We start from the raw sequence: 17,666 nt of genomic DNA, 5'->3' as shown, positions 1-17,666 counted from the left end.
ATCTGACCAATGCAAATTAAATAAAGTTCAAAAGGTTGTCCAGTAAAGCTCTAAATGCATCTTTAAAGCAAGTGGAAACTGTGGCAGCTATCGAGTTACATCCAATTTAGTGTCTAAATGATCCTTACAACATCACTGTGAAGCTAAACTGCAAATCAGAACAGAGTGTTTGCCATTTTCTATTGCAACAGCCCAGATAGTTTAATAGTGAACTCCAGTGTTAAACAGCAACGACACAGTGCTCTTAGTGAAAGAAACGATAAAAGGTGAACAGAGCATGTCTACAGATGAGCTGATCGATCCTCCCGATTATTATAGAGACAAACAAAAGATGAAAAGAAGTTCATTGATCTTCAGTTCAGTCTGGTGTGGCCCCTAGAAGTCATCATCCTTTTTGAGACGAGGGAGAAACATGGCGTGCAGGCACTCTCTCCAACCCAGCATTAACATACATTAGTGTACCGTGCAAAATCATGAAGAGGTAAATCAGGGTTAGGGATGGGTTTAAGTAGAGAGGATTCCCCTAATTCTATGAAATATGGCATGATTAATCATGCTGAGTGGAAGTGAAAGCCCTGCACAAACTCATCTGTGTCCATACTGAAAGTCCTCCGTCCTTCCACAACATCCTGCGGTGGGATACATTATGAGTGTGTCTGTGTGTTTAATATTATAGTATATGGCATATTCACTTCTCCAGAAACAGTCAGCACGGATGGAGTTTCATTAGTAACAATGGTGACAGTCCATGGAGCGGGAGGTAAAATGGCGTGCAGACAGACACACGTGTAGACGGGGTGTTTTATTTAGACATAGCTTTCTCTGCCTGGTGCCGCTGATGGCTGTGAGCGTGCCTGTCACAACAAAGACAAGAAGCACATCAGAGCGAGCACAGGAGATTCAGTTCAAGTCCAAATGCAGATTATACGGACTACTCTGTCATCATTTTCAATAGAAATTGAGAATTTGACAGATATTGCAGACAAAGAACAGAGAGAGGATAGGAAAGGGTGATTCACCTGGTGAGGTCCTCTATGTCCACCAGCATGGCATCCTGCTCCACATGCAGCTCATCCCTCAGCAGCAGCAACTGCACCAGCTCCTCATTTAGACCTGTTTTGGATTCAGAAAGAGAAGAGGAGAATTTAGGAGTCTGATCTGTGAAAATGGTTAGAAGATGTCTGTATTTTTAGCCATAACATTTACATTTCTATCTCAGTTTTTAAGGTGGATTGATTGTTAAGTCTTCTGATATTTTGACCTCCATTTGATATTTCAGACCAATTGATTCACACTTCCAAACCACTTTGGATAAGTTAAACTATGTTAAAGCCAGTGCCGTTTTTCTTCATTCTTAAAATCTGCCAACAATGGTATCCCACTAAAATCTAAAATGGGAGGATAGTAGAATTCAGTTGGAAGGGCAAGAGGTTTGTTGGGTTTATCAAATACTTAGAGGTGTGTGTGTGTGTGTGTGTGTGTGTGTGTGTGTGTGTGTGTGTGTGTGTGTGTGTGTGTGTGTGTGTGTGTGTGTGTGTGTGTGTGTGTGTGTGTGTGTGTGTGTGTATGTGTGTGTGTATGTGTATGTGTGTGTGTGTGTGTGTGTGTGTGTGTCTACTCACTCTGAATCTGTGAGTGTAAGTCATTTGTGATGACTTGCAGCTGTCCTAGACTCATGTCCCTCATGTCCCCTCGCCTCAGATTCCTCTTCATCAAGCCCTCGCTGATGTGGGGCAGATGGGGAAGCTGAGTATGTAAACACACACAGAAGGGAAATTACTTAATGTCAAAATGTAATGTAATAATGTAAGTATTCAATATTCAGCTGGATCTATGTATCTATCTGGGTTTGCAAATGTCCTTTATCCATCAACAGCAGGACAAGTTAGCTGCTCTTTCATTTACCAGTGTTAGGGGTTTTCTCTTGGTCACACACATCCACTTACAAACCCTGACTGACCTTCTATTCAGGCCTTGTAAGTCCCTTACGTCACTTTTATTGTGTCGTGTTTACTGTAACAGCAAGTTATAGTAAGCCATTCTATTTTCTTTTTTTCCTCCTTCACATATGGCACAGATATATTTAATTGTCCTGGATCATCTCCTAAAATGCATTTTTCATAGAGGAAGGAGTAAAGAGCTACACACACACACACACACACAAATCTGCTGGTCTGTATTTCTCTCTCTTACTGACTAACCAAGTCAGCCACAGGTGAGCGTCTGTGCAGTTGGATTTGCCTCTCCACCTCCACCTGCATGCGGGCCATGGGTCGAGCCAGAGCCAGCGCCACCCGGGCCTCCTCCTGCAGCCTCCGCTGCACCCGCCAGAACCCGCCGCAGTCATCTAACGGGTCTGAGTCCTCCTCCGCCGTGTCTCGGTCCGATAACGACGAGCTCTGCTTGCTCTGGAGAGGAAGTAGTGTAAGTGGCATTATGATGTAACAGCCAATGTGGTTCTCACACATGGTTATTACAGAGAGTAATGCGAGTAGTGGGATAAGACAGAAACACAGAGTTGATCTAAGCTGTGCATACCACAGGTGACAGCGGCGTGTCCAGGCTGGTTTCTGTCCTGCTGTCCTCAGCATCGCTGTCTTTGTCACTGCTGCTGTCATTAACAAAACACACCTGCAGGTTCACCCCACTCTGCAGCCTGAGAGGAAAAACACACAAAGAGTTAAGACCATGAGAGAGGAAATGTTGATCTTTAGGTACAGACACTGAAAATGTCTCCTACTCAGAATGAAACCTGGGGAGAAAAGTGCTTATTTTGTTCATGCAACACAATTTAAATGAAAGAAATCACAACATGGGGGAATGTAGGTCTTTACATATTTATCCTCAACAAAATGATCCTAAAAGACATTGTGCATATACAATTATAAAGAAAGGAGTGGAAAGCAGAAAGGCCAGGAAAGATTTGGACCCAAGGTTCAGGAATTTGCAAAGTTTTAAAAATGGAAAATAACAAACATTTAATTTAGATGAAGATGGTTTTTGCAGTTTTCACCAAAAAAGCAAAACTATCATCAAAACGTTTGGTAGCTCTCTATACTGCTCTGTACATCACGTATCAGATTCCATGGGGAATCAGTTGGAGTTTTTTTACAGCACAAGACAGGAAGGTTCTGCTGTGTCGTGTTTTTTTACATTCACACATACGTTTGTGTACTTTTGGTCTGAGGGTGTGTTTCATGCTTTGGGCTCAGCTCCTTAGTTCCAATTAAGGGAAATCTTAAATCTACAGTATATAATTAAATACAATGGTGCGCTTCCAACCTTGTGGCAACAGTTTGAGGAAGATCCTGTCCTGTTTCAACATAAATTAAGTCAATCAAGAAAGGTTTTCTGAGTTTGAGCCTTGACCTCAAGCCCATCCAGCATCTTCAGGAGGAACTGGAACGTTGACTGCAATCCTGGGCCTTATCGCCCAACATCAGTGCCCAACCTGACCTCACTAACGCTCTTGTAGCTGAATGGGAGCAAATCCACGTTCCAAAATCTCATGGAAAGCCTTCCCAGAATAGTGGGGGCTGTTATAGCAGCATATCAATGGCCATGGTTTTGGAATATGTTAAACTATTACATACAGATTAGTACAGTTTGGGCATCCACATACTTTTGGCCATGAAGTGTATTGATGTCAGTAACGCCACAGTGTGTGACCTAATCATGTAGGAACTAAAGCAATGGAAAGCTTCAATGAAACGACTGAAGCCACAAACATGACATCAGGAGTTACAGCCATTCAAAACACCATTCACTCAGTTTCAGATCACGATACTCCGACTGAAAGAACCTAACAACCCAAAGTAACCTCCCCCTCCACGAGGATGAGAACAATAACTTATACAACATCTCATGAACTGGACATGGTGGTGTTGGAATTTCCACCCCAAACTAAACCCCAGAGGGTGCACCCTTTACCTCCACTGGAGGTCACATGACTCCAAGTCCACCAATCACTGTTGCTGACTTATATCAGGTCTCACTTCTTCTTTCAGCAGCATTTGGACCGCAGATAGAGCTGCACTTCCTCAAACAGTAGGACGGCCCCATCGTTTTATATAAACGCCCCCTCGAATGGAAAAAGTCAAAATGCCACAGAGTTACTGGAGGTCAAAACTGCCATGAAAAGAAAGCAGAGCTGTGTTGTAGCTGTAGTGGCTTTGGTTAACCATCTTGTGTCTTATGTGATGCAACTCTTTCCACTATGTTACATACGTGTGCATGCGTTTGTGGCTGTCAATGACAAACATGAAATATCACTTTCGTGGGAAAAGGATTCCCTTTTAGTTTGATTTCACATGTGAAACCTACTGTGTATCAAATTCAGTGCATTTGTAATCATTTATGGAATGAAGACAAAATATTCTTTAAAAAATCTATTAATTCGACTTTTGTAATAATAATAATAATAATTAATTACTCTATCCTCTTGGGGAAATTCATTTTCTTTTATATAGGTTAGTACACATCACAGGGCTGTAACAAACTAATTGCAGTAAGAATATGAACAGTAAAACAATGGAAGACTAATGCATATACATTTTAAGGCAGAATGCAGAATTATCATGTAAAAAAAAAGAAATCGATATAATAATAGATAATAATGATGCAACTTGAAGATAAGAAGAAAAATGTTTAGATTTAATGCTTTTTGTTGCAGTTGGTGGCACAATCTTCAATGGGAAATATCTAATTTTGGCTTTAGACACTTGTTTAAACTATATCTCACTGTTCGTCTGACTCATGAAGCTAGGGCATCGCTAGGTTTCCACCTCATCAACTTATTACGCAACAGAGGTTAACCACTGTGCCACCTCGTCTGTACGCACTCTTTCCATACTCGTGTTTCATTGTTCTGCTGTCGACAGTCATTGTTTAGTCTAAAGTCAATTCCCTTTGAATGACTGTAAACAGTATACTGTGGCTTCTCAGTAAACCTTTCATTTTCTGTCTGCATGTCTGTCTGTTATGTGAGTCACTCACTCTCTTCCTCTGTGTGTTGCCAAATCTAACATACACGCAGGATAATTCAACGTGTTTACTTAACCCCAATTATTGCATTATGCTGCCCTCCCTACCACATGATTTACTGTTTCTTCCACAAAGGACACGCTGTCACTTACTGTCATTTGCACTTGACACCTACGAGCCAACAAGTCAAACCAATCAGTGTTTATCTTTCGGATTTGTGTGTTTTTTCTTAGTTAATAGATAAAGTGAGCTGCTGAATAGTTCCCTCTCCTGGCTCTTCAATAACTGCTCGTAGCTCAAGCTGCTACAGACGCTAAAAAAAACAAATGGAGAACATTACATTGCTGTTTTTTAGCTTTGTGGCAATGTGTTTTTCAGATAATCCAATGAGTTTTAAATATTTTTTTTAGTTTAAGAAGTAAGAGAATTTCCTCGACTCACATAGGAGCATGAAATCCTTCAGTTTATCAGAACAATTTAAAATCACCAAATTTACATTACATGGTATTCATTACAGCGAAGTTTCTACAAAGACAGTGTGTGTGCCGCATACATGCATGAATATACACGCAAAAAAGGGTTAGACAGCTATTGATATATTTGCCAGGTATATAATTAAATGGCTTATATTGGCCAGTCATGTGGTCTGTATGAGCAGATTCATTATATAGGTAACACAAAGTCTACAAAACCTACAAATAAGTTTTATATTCAGTCTTTAAATACATTAATATTTTCTTCTGTAAATCAATAAATAATTGAATCTAGGGCGTATCTCACTGTCATCCTGCCGTCCATCCAAGAATACATTCTGGGAGAACATCTAAAGATCTAAAGAGCCGGCTGTCAGAAGCTAAAACACAAACCTTCAAACAGCTACATTGATCAAAACCGTAACACAGTCATACACACACACACTCCATCCAAACCCACCGGGAGGACGGGCCGTTCTTGCTGCAGCTGGTGTAGATGACTGGCTCGTCGTCATAGAAACTGCCAAGGGCAAGTTTCTGCCTGATGGACTCTCTCTCATTCCTTTGGGCCTGCCAGAGAAAAGAGAAAAATACATGAATATAAAGAATATTAATAAAAGTGCTGCTGCTGTTGCCGTACTTCCATCTCTGCTTGATTGACCAAGTGGGACAGGAAGAAATATTAAGCTGGGTGTGTAGTTTGCTATTTAAATTAAAGCTATAAATACATGTATTGTACTGAATGATAATGCATTTTCTGGTTGAGAAGAGGAGGAGGATGAAAAGAAAAAAAGAAGTAGGGAGAGGTAGATGGAAAGTCATGCAATCCAATTTCCTGCCTTTCACACATTAAGGTAATCCAGCTGTGGGCTCACATACACTGTCACTGTAATTGTGAAAAAAAATGTTAACTACACTATTAAAGCTTAGCCAACACATTTATACAAAAATCATAATTTGGCCTTCTCTTCTCCTCCACCATAAGCTTAAATAATAGGTACAGACGTCACGCCTTACATAACACTCCTCCGTCTCATTTCCTGTTCTGCGTCTAAATAATCAGCTAACCCAAAAAGATCAAGTTTAAATAGTCGATGTGAGATGCTACAGCCCACCACACGCAGAATATCCTGTCCCTCCTGTTACACAAGCACTTCGATAAATACTGGACTACATTTGCAACTTGATTAAAAAGGCACACCTGGCAGATTCAGGTGGTCTGATTTTCTCCCACAGTTCAGAGACATGCAGATCAGGTGAAATGTAAATTTGCTCACAGCTATAAATATATTAGTGAATACATTTGTCTGTCTATGTGTTAGCCCTGTTGCAGACATCCTGGGATAGATTACAGCATCCATAGGGACAAACTGGTATAGAAAATGGATGAATGATTGTATCTGGCAGCTTTTATCCTCCTTAACAATGTCCAGATGTGTCAACATGGAGGTAAAGTCTATGCATGTTTTGTGCTTTTTCTTGCCAGGTCCACACACCAGACCTAACAAAAGAAAAAAATATCCATACTGTAAATGACACTTGTCCTCTTTTAACTAATTACAGCAATCCACACATCTTTAAATGTGTTTAGCAATCACTTGCATCCACAGGACTATAATTGCTGTAAGTCATCAATAATGGTCTTCCTTTGCTCACTTGTCCATTCACAATCCATTATCAAGGCAGCAGCCAATATCAGTAAATGGTTAAAAATGCCACGTCATTCTGCTCTCTGTTTGGCAACGTCATGTACGTAGCTAATCTCTCTTGACATACATTTTCTCTCCTCTTGTGCTATTTATTTCTTTTAGACCAGAAATGTTGTTTGACTGTTGTTTCTCAGCATCTAGTTTCACTGTCCTGATTTAATTTTGTCCCCTTTCCCCCTCCTCTTCTTCAGCTTATGTCCTACCCTGAATCATTTTCACTTTGTCTCAGCTTCCTCTCTGTAGCTGCCCTTTCTTTTTTTTTCAACTACAAACATTTTTGCATCATTTGAGCTGCGTGTGTTTCTGATACACAAATCCAAAGTCTTGAAATATTGCAGAGAAATACTGACCGAAATGTTTCAGCATGACATGATTTCCTATTCTGGCACCTTGGGGAAAGTATTCATTTATCATGGGATTGTGCAAAGTAGCCCACATGGCCTAAGGCTGCCTTTGTGTGTGTGTGTGTGTGTGTGTGTGTGTGTGTGTGTGTGTGTGTGTGTGTGTGTGTGTGTGTGTGTGTGTGTGTGTGTGTGTGTGTGTGTGTGTGTGTGTGTGTGTGTGTGTGTGTGTGCGTGCCTGTGACACACACCATTCACCAACAACCATTGAATTACACTTCCAAAATTAGGGATGTTTCTCTTACGTGTCAACGTTTTCTCTCTAAATAACTAAACTATAAACTAAAATACTCAAACACCCTCTCTTTTTTTTGTGTGACGCATCATTAGACGAGGCTGTGATGTAAGAGCATAAATCACAGTTGATCGCCTTCACTCTCCCAACCAACACTCTGCCTCCCGCTCATCCACTTCAGACAGCCGGATGTCCTCCTTACCAGCAGACTGTCTACACACACAACCTATTTTACCCTCCCAGAAGAAAGTATGTGATATAGCAAAAGCAACTCATTGTCACTGTAAATAATGTAGAACAATTTAATTTATGAAAACAGCAAAGCATGTCATATGATTACCCTCATATCCAGTATGAGATTAAATTAATATATATAGTCATAAAATATCATTATTATAATTTTACTGAGGAGATGTAAAAACACAGAGACAAACAGGTAAAGATCACATATGAACACACCCACGCCACCTCACAATCACACATCCACTCGTCCATTATGGCTGATTCATCCACAGCAGCTCACCCATGATGGATACCTATCACGTATAAATGTAAATGTTATGCTATGCTACACCCTTTAGAATCATTAGTGCACACAAACACTACAAATCCACACACCTGGTAAACGCGTTTCTCCTGGTGCACCATCCTTCAGAGCATCGTACTGAAACAGCCGCCCTGCCCTTCTCTACACTGCAGTGAAGCTAGACCCAGGAGACCCACTCATATACTGCAGCTCCGTGCAGGAGAGCGAGGGAGGGAGGAGAGAGCAGTGAGGGGAGGGGGGGGGGGCAGCAGAGAGAGGAAAGAGTGGGATGAGGCGGAAGCAGAGGAGGAGAGAGAAATGGAGGAAGGGAGGGGAGAGACAGAGCTGCTCAGTGCTGCCACTGCTCTCCTGATCTGTTATCTGTTCCTCCATCTTCCTCACTTGCTTTCTCTTTCCCACCTTCTCCTCTTCATCTTTCTTTTAATGGAAGGAAATGAACAAATAGCAGCTAGAAATCTGTGTCCTGATAAGAGGAGACATGCCTTATAGATTTACAGAAATTAGGTATATGATTGGTTTGCACGTCAAGGTGAGCGATACGGTAGGCTGAAAGGCCAGGCTAAACATAGTCTGATAAATGAGACTGTAACACTGGAAAATAAAACCATTAAAGAGGCCACGGCTGATCAATAATAGCTCCTCTAATAAATGTCAGCATCTCTGAGCAGCACTGACATGGCGTCTGCATCTGCACGTTGGCCCAAAGCGGAGCGGTGAATTTTTAATTGCACGTTCTGTTTGTTTTGTCTCCTGCAGCCCCATTCCACATCACAGATTCAAGTGTGATGAGCCGTAAGAGAGACAAGGAAGCACAGGGTCAACGTGGCCACACGTGCGAAGAGGAACACACACACACACACACTGCTGTGTCACAGTGCAGCAGTGGGCTGATTAAACAGCATAACATTTTTGAGTCATCTTTCATCCTTCATCAGCATCAGAGGCCAGCCTTTCACCCTTTTCGCATTTCTCTAAAGGCAATGTATATACCATTATAATCATATACTGTATCTACACATATATGGAAAACAGATATGCATAGCCTCAGATTGCAAATCTGCTGTTAGGCATATATTGTTTTTTGTCATCAGCTTTTAATCAGTTATATTTTAGACTAGCAATTGTTTGTTTTTCTGTTATTCAGAGAAATATGTTATGTGTATAAAACTGGATATGTGCTGAATCCCTTTTTTGTCCTGTCTCACTCTGTTTTCTTTTGGTTACGAGAATCAGTGGAATTTGTAAGAACAAATGTTCTCAGAGGGAGTAATTCAGTGCTTGTGTGGTCCAGACAGAAAGAGAGAAAGTCAATCACTCACAGAGATGCTAGCCAGTCTGGTTCGCTCTCCACTGTAACAGTCCTCTGCCTGGGGTGTAAAGATATCCTGGAGCTCCTCGGCCCAACTGCGGCTGTTTACCATGCAGCCTCTTCCTCCTTTCTGTTGTTGTATGTCACAGTTGCCATCATCTCCACAGTCCTCCCACCAATGGCCTGCTGTGGCCTTTCTCATGAATACATCTCCCTCCTCTTCCTCATCCATGTCCACATCATAGTCCTCCATAAAGACAAACTGTATGGAGTGGGTGGAGTGAATGTCAGGGTTGGGGGAGGGACTAAGTGCCCTGGCTGGGAATATGGCCACAGATGGACTGAAGATATTCAGAGGTGGGACACAGATCTCTGAAATCAACCACTTGGATGCAGGTCGTGTCAATCTCTTGCATTCCCATTGAATGACTATTTTTCCTGCAATCATAGATAAAATATATAGATAATATAATTGCAGAAGGGGATTAAATATGAAATTATAGCAATGTTCTTTGTCATATTTCTCATGTAGATGCTATGTTCCTATTCTGTGATCTTGAAGTCTCTTATACTTCTTACTCTTCGTTTAGTCTGCATGAACAGAAGTCACTAGACAACATCCATTATGCCAGATTTACTGAACCACATATACATAGCATGGTCTTACATTCTTAATTCTAATCACTGGTAAAATAAAAAGCCAAATTATAATTTTTTTTAATCATACAATTACACATGTATATGTAGGACTCACCTTTATTGTAGAGTTCAAACCATTCCTTAAGATGCTTGAAATAAAGCAGCAATTATAACAAAACAGAGATGAGCACAGTGTTGCATAAAAGGACAACTGCCTCTTCTCCCATGCTGGACAGAGACTGCATTATGACCGTTAAAAGGAAGGATTTCAGGATGTCTTGCTCCTCCGCAGAGTTCTTACATCTGAGCTCAGAGCTCCATAATTCAGCTAACATTCAAGAACTGTGGTAAATGAAGAGGAAAAAATTAGACGTGCATCCTTGCTCTCAAAGACCAGCACGTCTCTGTTGTCACGTGTGGCTTAGATTCAGTGATGTGTGTAGATTTGTGTATGTGTCCATCGTCACAGGGTGCCGAGAGGAGAAAGCACCATGTGGAAGTATACAGGAACAGACAGAATGGGGTGCGCGCATGCTGTATGAGTGTGTGTGTAATATATATATATATATATATATATATATATATACACACACACACATACATATACACACACGAGTGAGGGGTTTTCACAGAAATGGCAAAGATTTGAAAATGTAGATACATTTATTTCAGCCTCAATTTAGATTTCTCCTGCAATGCCATCTCACATTCATAAAGTTGCTCCCATCTCCCAGTTTGCAGAGTCACTGGAGCAGTAAACTGAGCCTTGGGTACATGGAGTACCTGGGTGAGATTATTTCTCAAGATGTTTAGAAAAAAACAAAAGTACAGAATAAGGTAACCAGCATGTAGAATTATGATTGTGTATTTAACCACCTTGAATGATCAGTCCTTTTAAGTTGAACCATTGGCGGGGCACCAATCTACTTTGGGTGTGCTGCACTACGTCCAATAACGTTTAGCAAAATAGTAACTACCTTTACTGCTAAAAGTCATTGTGCAATTTGATATTTCTTAGCAGAAGCGTGTTTTTTGCACAGCAGACCAATTGAGACTCCCATGAGGAGTGTATTTGCAATATAATTGGTCCAAGGGTTCATTCAGGGTTAGCATTGATTTCAACAATTTCTAAAATTCATATAGCATCTGCAATTTATATACACATAAGTCACATTTTCATTAAAGCATGAACACCAAGTTCTAAGTAAAACATGTTTATTGAATGCTCAGCATCACAGGACACCAGCCCCTGAAAGAAAGTCAGTTATAGTTGAGAAACTTAACTCTTAAATTCATACCAATTCAAAACATGAGTTACAAGTGATCCTTACCATTTGGAGTTACGTGTGTTTAGGTTGTAGATTTTTCCAGTCAAATTGAGGATAGTCTTGGCCTGTTGCGTGGGGAAACCAGGGCACAGGTTGCCAGTAGTGGAAGCCTGGATGTGGGTGTGCTCGTGCCTGCAGTCCAGATTTGTAGCTAGCTTGAGGCATGTATTTCTGGTCATCTGGGAGTTTGCCAGCCTTGTTGTATGAAACGTATGGAATGAAGGAGAGCTGGTTGTAAGGAACATACGGACTCAGTGGGCCTGGATAGCTGCTACTGCTGGGTTTTGTTGTCTGAGCGGTTGGCGCAGAAGCAGTTGTGGTAGTAGAGAGAGTTGTTGGCTTTGTTGTAGGACTTGGGTCACTCGGTTTAGCGGTGGGAATGGTCTCATCTGGCTTAGCAGTTGTAAGAGTTGGAGGCAGAGTAGTTTGCATGGGTTGATATGGAGGCTTGCCATAGAAATGCTGGATAACTGGGTAATAGTAAATGTCAGAATTGTCTGGAATCCCTGGCAATGGTTGTCCTGCTGGAGGGTAGAAGGGAAAATACGGAAAGTATGGTGGATAATAAGGGTTTGGTGGTATTTGAGTCTTTGTGGTTGATGCTGAAGCTGTTGTGGTCATCTTGGCTGTTGTGGTCATCTTGGCTGTTGTGGTCATCTTGGCTGTTGTGGTCATTCCACTAGTGGTAGTGGCAGGTGGACTAGTGGTAGTGGCAGGTGGACTAGTGGTAGTGGCAGGTGGACTAGTGGTAGTGGCAGGTGGACTAGTGGTCTTCACTGGGGGATTTGGAAGAGGGTAGTAGGGGTAGTAAGGATAATAAGGGTAGTACGGATATACAGGAGGCTGAATTTGAGGGGGCTTCTCTGTAGATGGCTTGGTAGTCATAGTTGTCGTGTCAGGCTTCGCAGTAGTTGTGACAGCACCGGGGGCTGGTGCCGGTGTCATCATATACATGTAATAGTAGTAATACAAATAGGGATAATATGGACTTCTAGGATCGTAGATGGAAAGGGGCTGGTTTGTATGACGCTTATGACGAGTCAGGCTCCAGGACCTGAGAGGGAAAGGAAGTTTCCAGGGCTGCTGAGCAGGCTTGGGGGTAGTTGAAGCAGACTTTGTAGCAGAACTTGTCGACATGGGGCAGGTGAATTTAACGGGAGTCTCCTGCCAACTCATTGGCAAAGTGTAATTTCCATTCTGAAACAATATACAAGCATCTGAGCTGATAATACACTTAACCTAGAGATCAGCATTCATAAAAGTTGGCTTCAACTTGTTTTGCCAGGATGAGCCAGACAAACCTAATTGATTTTTTTTTTTCTTCCTTTGGACAGCTACCAAGTAATAAAACTGAAGCAGCATTCATTGACATTTGTTGAACTCCAAAGCATTTACATAGATGCCTTCCATCTTTTTAAGGATTACACATCTGCCACATGTAAAACTCCCTTAGCCAGTTAATCCAATTAGGAGTAAAGGCATACCTCTTGTATCACATTGCAGCCATCATAGGGAACAACCAAAACGAGGCCCAGTGCATTTTGCTTCATGGAGTAGCCACAAGTTTCAGGCACCTGAATCAAAGGCAGGGGGCGTGCATTGCCTGAGAGAAGGGGGAATGACCATTATTCTATGCCAATCTGCCATGCCATTACCTCATTAACATAAGCTTACAAGCTTGGTTGTGTTACAATACCCATGTCTAGCTGCAAGTCAGCAGCTCTGGGTCCGATGATTTTCAGCTTCATCTTGTTTGGACCACAACGCAGGGAAGGATTCAAGCGCCTCCATGCTGCTTCACTGGCCACGGCATCCTCTAGCTGTGATGTCTGCTCCAACAACCCTTTAGAAGTAAAGTGAAGAAATAAGTTAGTACTGGCCATATCTCTTGATTTCTGAGTACCATGCTGTATTTGCATGCAGTATACCAAATTAGCAGATAACAAGACAACTGCAAAATCTTACCCGGGTCATCCGATTGAGGCGAGTCAATATGCAACAATCCATCATTTCCTGTGGCAGCAGCGAAGGCAGACCCTGACTGGGAGTTTGGCTCTTTCCCATTGAAGAGAATGCTTCCTGTCCTTACTTCCATCACTGTGGCCTCACTAACTCCCTTGTCCTGCTTAACTTTTTTGCTCAGCCCTCGCAAGCTAAAACAAGTTAAACTTGGGATCAAAGAGCACAGGACCAATATGACTGCTACAGCTTGACGTGATCTACGCCCCCTTCCATCTTCACCTGCCATACTGGAGATGCACGCCGAGAACAGATGGAGAGCACTTTACTATGACACACAACAACTGAATCACAGCTTTTTAATAGTGAGCACATGTTGGCACCGGGCAATCAACCAGTCAGATGCAACTTTGGCTACAGCTTGCACCTGTGTTCATTTAACTTGCAACAGGTGGGTTCGTTAGGAGCCTTTGTTGTCCAGTTTGTTGTCAATGTCAGGTCAATAAAGTCAGCTCTGCATATCACCATATCATATGAAGTCCCTCGTCCAGTGTGTTCAGTGAAATGTTTGAGGGACTTTGTTGGCTTTATTTGTCTTTTCACTCTATTTTATGTTTAGTGTGTACAATATTGTTTCTTCTCTGCTTGTTATTGTTGTCCTTTAGTTTCATAGCCATCCCAAGTAGTGAATAGACAGACACTATAATGATACAGACCTAACATGAGACAGCAGTATTTGTCTGGCCATGGTCTGGTGAAACATTTAATAGGATTAACACAATTCCACTTACATTTCAGGTTTTTTGTGACACACTTAAGGGTGGAATATACTCAAAATCCAATTTTTCCCCCCGTTTTTTCCGATTACTAATGATACAGTGGATGTAATGATCCTACGTAACCAGAAAATATAAAACTAATTTTGAAAAAGTAACAAAAATAGGTATGATATTTTATGATCACACCTATTAAAATTTCCAGTCGTTTCAAGAAATGTGTAATAGCTACTCCTACAGGTATCAAACCACTTGAACACTGATCAAGTCTAATATTTGGTCATGCTGACTCCTCCGCGATCCTGTGACTGAACCAAAAAGAAGAGATGAGGCACAAAAAAAATACAGCAGGTGTGGTTCAGTGTTGCCCTTCAGTTGTTGGGTTCTCCATTTAATAGAGGGGGCACAATTTAAATGTAAAGCTAAATTAAATCCCAACTCTACATCGAAATCCTAACAAAATGTGCTGACTTCAAATTTGAGACTAGCACCAAGAAACCATTGAGCCATGGTGCCACCATGTGGACAGTCGCCAACAGCCCCACTCTGACAAAACTAGAGGATGTTCAGAAGCCAAAAAAAAAGGTTGTGGAAAAAAAAAAAAGGAATGCGAGGTTCGTTTATATAGGACCAACTTTGCCCCCACCATCCCTTTTTGAGACGAAACACATTGATCCTTATTGCATCTGAAGACCCACTTTTCCTCAAGAGTAAGTGCTTTGTATTCTAGGTTTACCAGAAGTGGTCCAAATTGAAAAAGGCCTTTACTCTTGACAACTTAAGAGGATTTTCAGATGCAAAAAGAAAATTTAGCATTTCGGTCACACGGAAAAGTTGTGCTTACAATATTCTTGATAAATGTGCACATTTCATTTCTCACCCTCTGTATATGAAATATAGTGATCCGTTTGACATCAGCCTCTTGTTTCAACAAAGATTAAAGACCTTTTTCAGTATGGATTGTTGACCTTGTCTACATACACACCCCAGTACCACTTCTTGATAAGCCAGGAATGAAGCGTGCCAACTTCACATTGTTGAAATTCTGTGCAGCAGTAGGAGGGTTTAAAAGTACAAAGAACTGGACACTTATGTTTTTCCAAACCATTTATTAGAACAGTTTCAGCAAGCTAGACTTGAGGAGGGTGATGAGGGGGATGTGGCATGAATGGAAATGGAAGATGGACGTGTGGATGATAATGTGGGTTAAAGTCAGGCGGTGATTGAGTCAGTGGGACGTCTGTTTTCTCAGTTGTGGTAGTCGTAGTTGGCGTTGGCGTCGTTGCTGGCTTAGGTGTTGGAAATAGGGGATAGGGAGGGACAAGTGGAGGGAAAAAAGGAGGATATGGAGGAAAGAAAGGCACATATGGTGGAACCTGCGGTGACTGAGGTTTAGTTGTGGTCGTTTTCGTTGTTGTGGGTTCGGCAGTTGCTGGTAGAGGCCCTGGGAAGGGCCAAGGGAAGGGAGGGAAGTAAGGTGGGTATACAGGAAAAGGAAACATCGGGGGAGGAGCTGTGGCTGCTGGCTTTGCAGTGGTGGTTGTAGTGGTAGTTGGTGCAGCAGTTGTAGCTGGTGCTACAGTTGTGACAGGAAGAGGCGGGGGAAAGTAGGGATAAAAAGGAGGGAAGAAAGGGGGGTATTGTGGAAATTTGGGTATTTCTGGTTTCTTTGTGGTGGTTGGCGCTGCTGTTGTGGTTGGTGCAGCAGTTGTGGTTGGCGCTGCTGTTGTGACCGGAAGAGGGGGAGGATAGTAAGGATAAAAAGGAGGGAAGAAAGGGGGGTATTGTGGAAATTTGGGTATTTCTGGTTTCTTTGTGGTTGTTGGCGCTGCTGTTGTGGTTGGTGCAGCAGTTGTGGTTGGCGCTGCTGTTGTGACCGGAAGAGGGGGAGGATAGTAAGGATAAAAAGGAGGGAAGAAAGGGGGGTATTGTGGAAATTTGGGTATTTCTGGTTTCTTTGTGGTTGTTGGCGCTGCTGTTGTGGTTGGTGCAGCAGTTGTGGTTGGCGCTGCTGTTGTGACCGGAAGAGGGGGAGGATAGTAAGGATAAAAAGGAGGGAAGAAAGGGGGGTACTGTGGAAATTTGGGCATTTCTGGTTTCTTTGTGGTTGTGGTTGCTTCCGTTGTAACTACTGAAGGGTACTGAGGATATTGATAGGGTGGAAAGAAATAAGGTTGGTGAATCTTTTGATTTGAAACATCAGGGTTCTTGCTGGTGCGGGGCATCTGGGGCATCTGGGGGTATGATGGAGGGTACTTGGGTGTCTGAGGTACAGGGTGATGTGGGGCAGCAGTTGTGGGAGCAGCTGCTGCAGTTTTGGGACACCAGAGTGAGACAGGAACTCCCTGCCAACGCATTGGAAGCACATAATTTCCACCCTTGGGGAGGAGAAAAAAAAAATCAGAACAAGGCGTTACAAACCTTACCAGTTAAAGGTTACACTAGAACTGCAACTAACATTGATTAAGTTACATTTTTGCTTGAATCACCATTGATCTATAATATCAGAAAATTGTGAAACATGCATCAGAATTTCCATTAAACATATCTAAATGCCTTTTTTGTCCAATCCAAAACCCAAGTTGTACAGTATCTTGGTTATAAAAGACACACACAAAAAGTTAGGGATATTCAGCTTTCACATGAAGTCGATTCACATTGAGCAGAAATGAGGAATGAGATGAAGAAATTACCATTGCATGCTTCTACTTAAATGCCCTACTTTCATGATATAATATCACTGTAGCATGAACGTTTTACATTTTCCATAAATTTCACCCAAAAGTTGAATATCCCTAACTTTTTGTGAGTAGTGTATATAGATATATAGAGATAGATAGAGATAGAGATATATATACACACTTTTTTTTAATTACTAGGATTATCCACTGTCAACACTTGCCACCATTCTGGAATAACATCTTGAATTTGAGTAAACAAACATTACCTCTTGAACCATGTTGCAGCCTTCATAGGGAACCAACATAACAAGTGCAAGGGGGTTCTTCTGCATGCTGTAGCCACAGGTGGAAGGGACCTGGGACAGAGGCATTGGAGGTGCATTTCCTGTGGGGGGGGGTAAAAAAATAAGTAATGCAACTGCAATTGCTGGTGGGTACATTGTACAGTTGACAGATAGTATAGATAATCAACTTTATTAAATTACCTTGTTCCACTGCAAACTGAGAAGCTCCTGGGCCCACTGCTCTGAACTTCAGCTGGTCCCCACCACACTGCAGAGAGGAGGCCATACGCTTCCATGATGCTTCTCTCGAACTGGTATCCTGTGTTTGTCCTTTTGACCAGC

At 41.9% G+C, this 17,666-nt stretch overlaps 1 protein-coding gene across 2 annotated transcripts; it reads right to left on the bottom strand.

Moving 5' to 3' along the window:
* Positions 1-802: 802 nt before the first annotated feature.
* Positions 803-8,449, bottom strand: LOC139296879 (schwannomin-interacting protein 1-like). 2 transcript variants are annotated; one of them, XM_070919441.1, is made up of 7 exons: positions 8,420-8,449; positions 5,917-6,026; positions 2,539-2,656; positions 2,202-2,408; positions 1,623-1,746; positions 1,020-1,113; positions 803-854 (listed from the first exon to the last, which is right to left on the bottom strand). In XM_070919441.1, exons 1-7 carry the CDS (start codon positions 8,447-8,449, stop codon positions 803-805), a joined length of 735 nt encoding a protein of 244 aa, XP_070775542.1. The 2 variants fall into 2 exon arrangements, with proteins under 2 accessions (XP_070775542.1, XP_070775543.1); XM_070919442.1 differs by lacking the exon at positions 2,202-2,408.
* Positions 8,450-17,666: the final 9,217 nt, after the last annotated feature.

The sequence above is a fragment of the Enoplosus armatus genome, chromosome 14 (assembly GCF_043641665.1).
Source record: "Enoplosus armatus isolate fEnoArm2 chromosome 14, fEnoArm2.hap1, whole genome shotgun sequence".
Taxonomy (NCBI): domain Eukaryota; kingdom Metazoa; phylum Chordata; class Actinopteri; order Centrarchiformes; family Enoplosidae; genus Enoplosus; species Enoplosus armatus.
The sequence above is the reverse complement of the archived record's forward strand: the minus strand, read 5'-3'. Positions and strand labels throughout refer to the sequence as shown.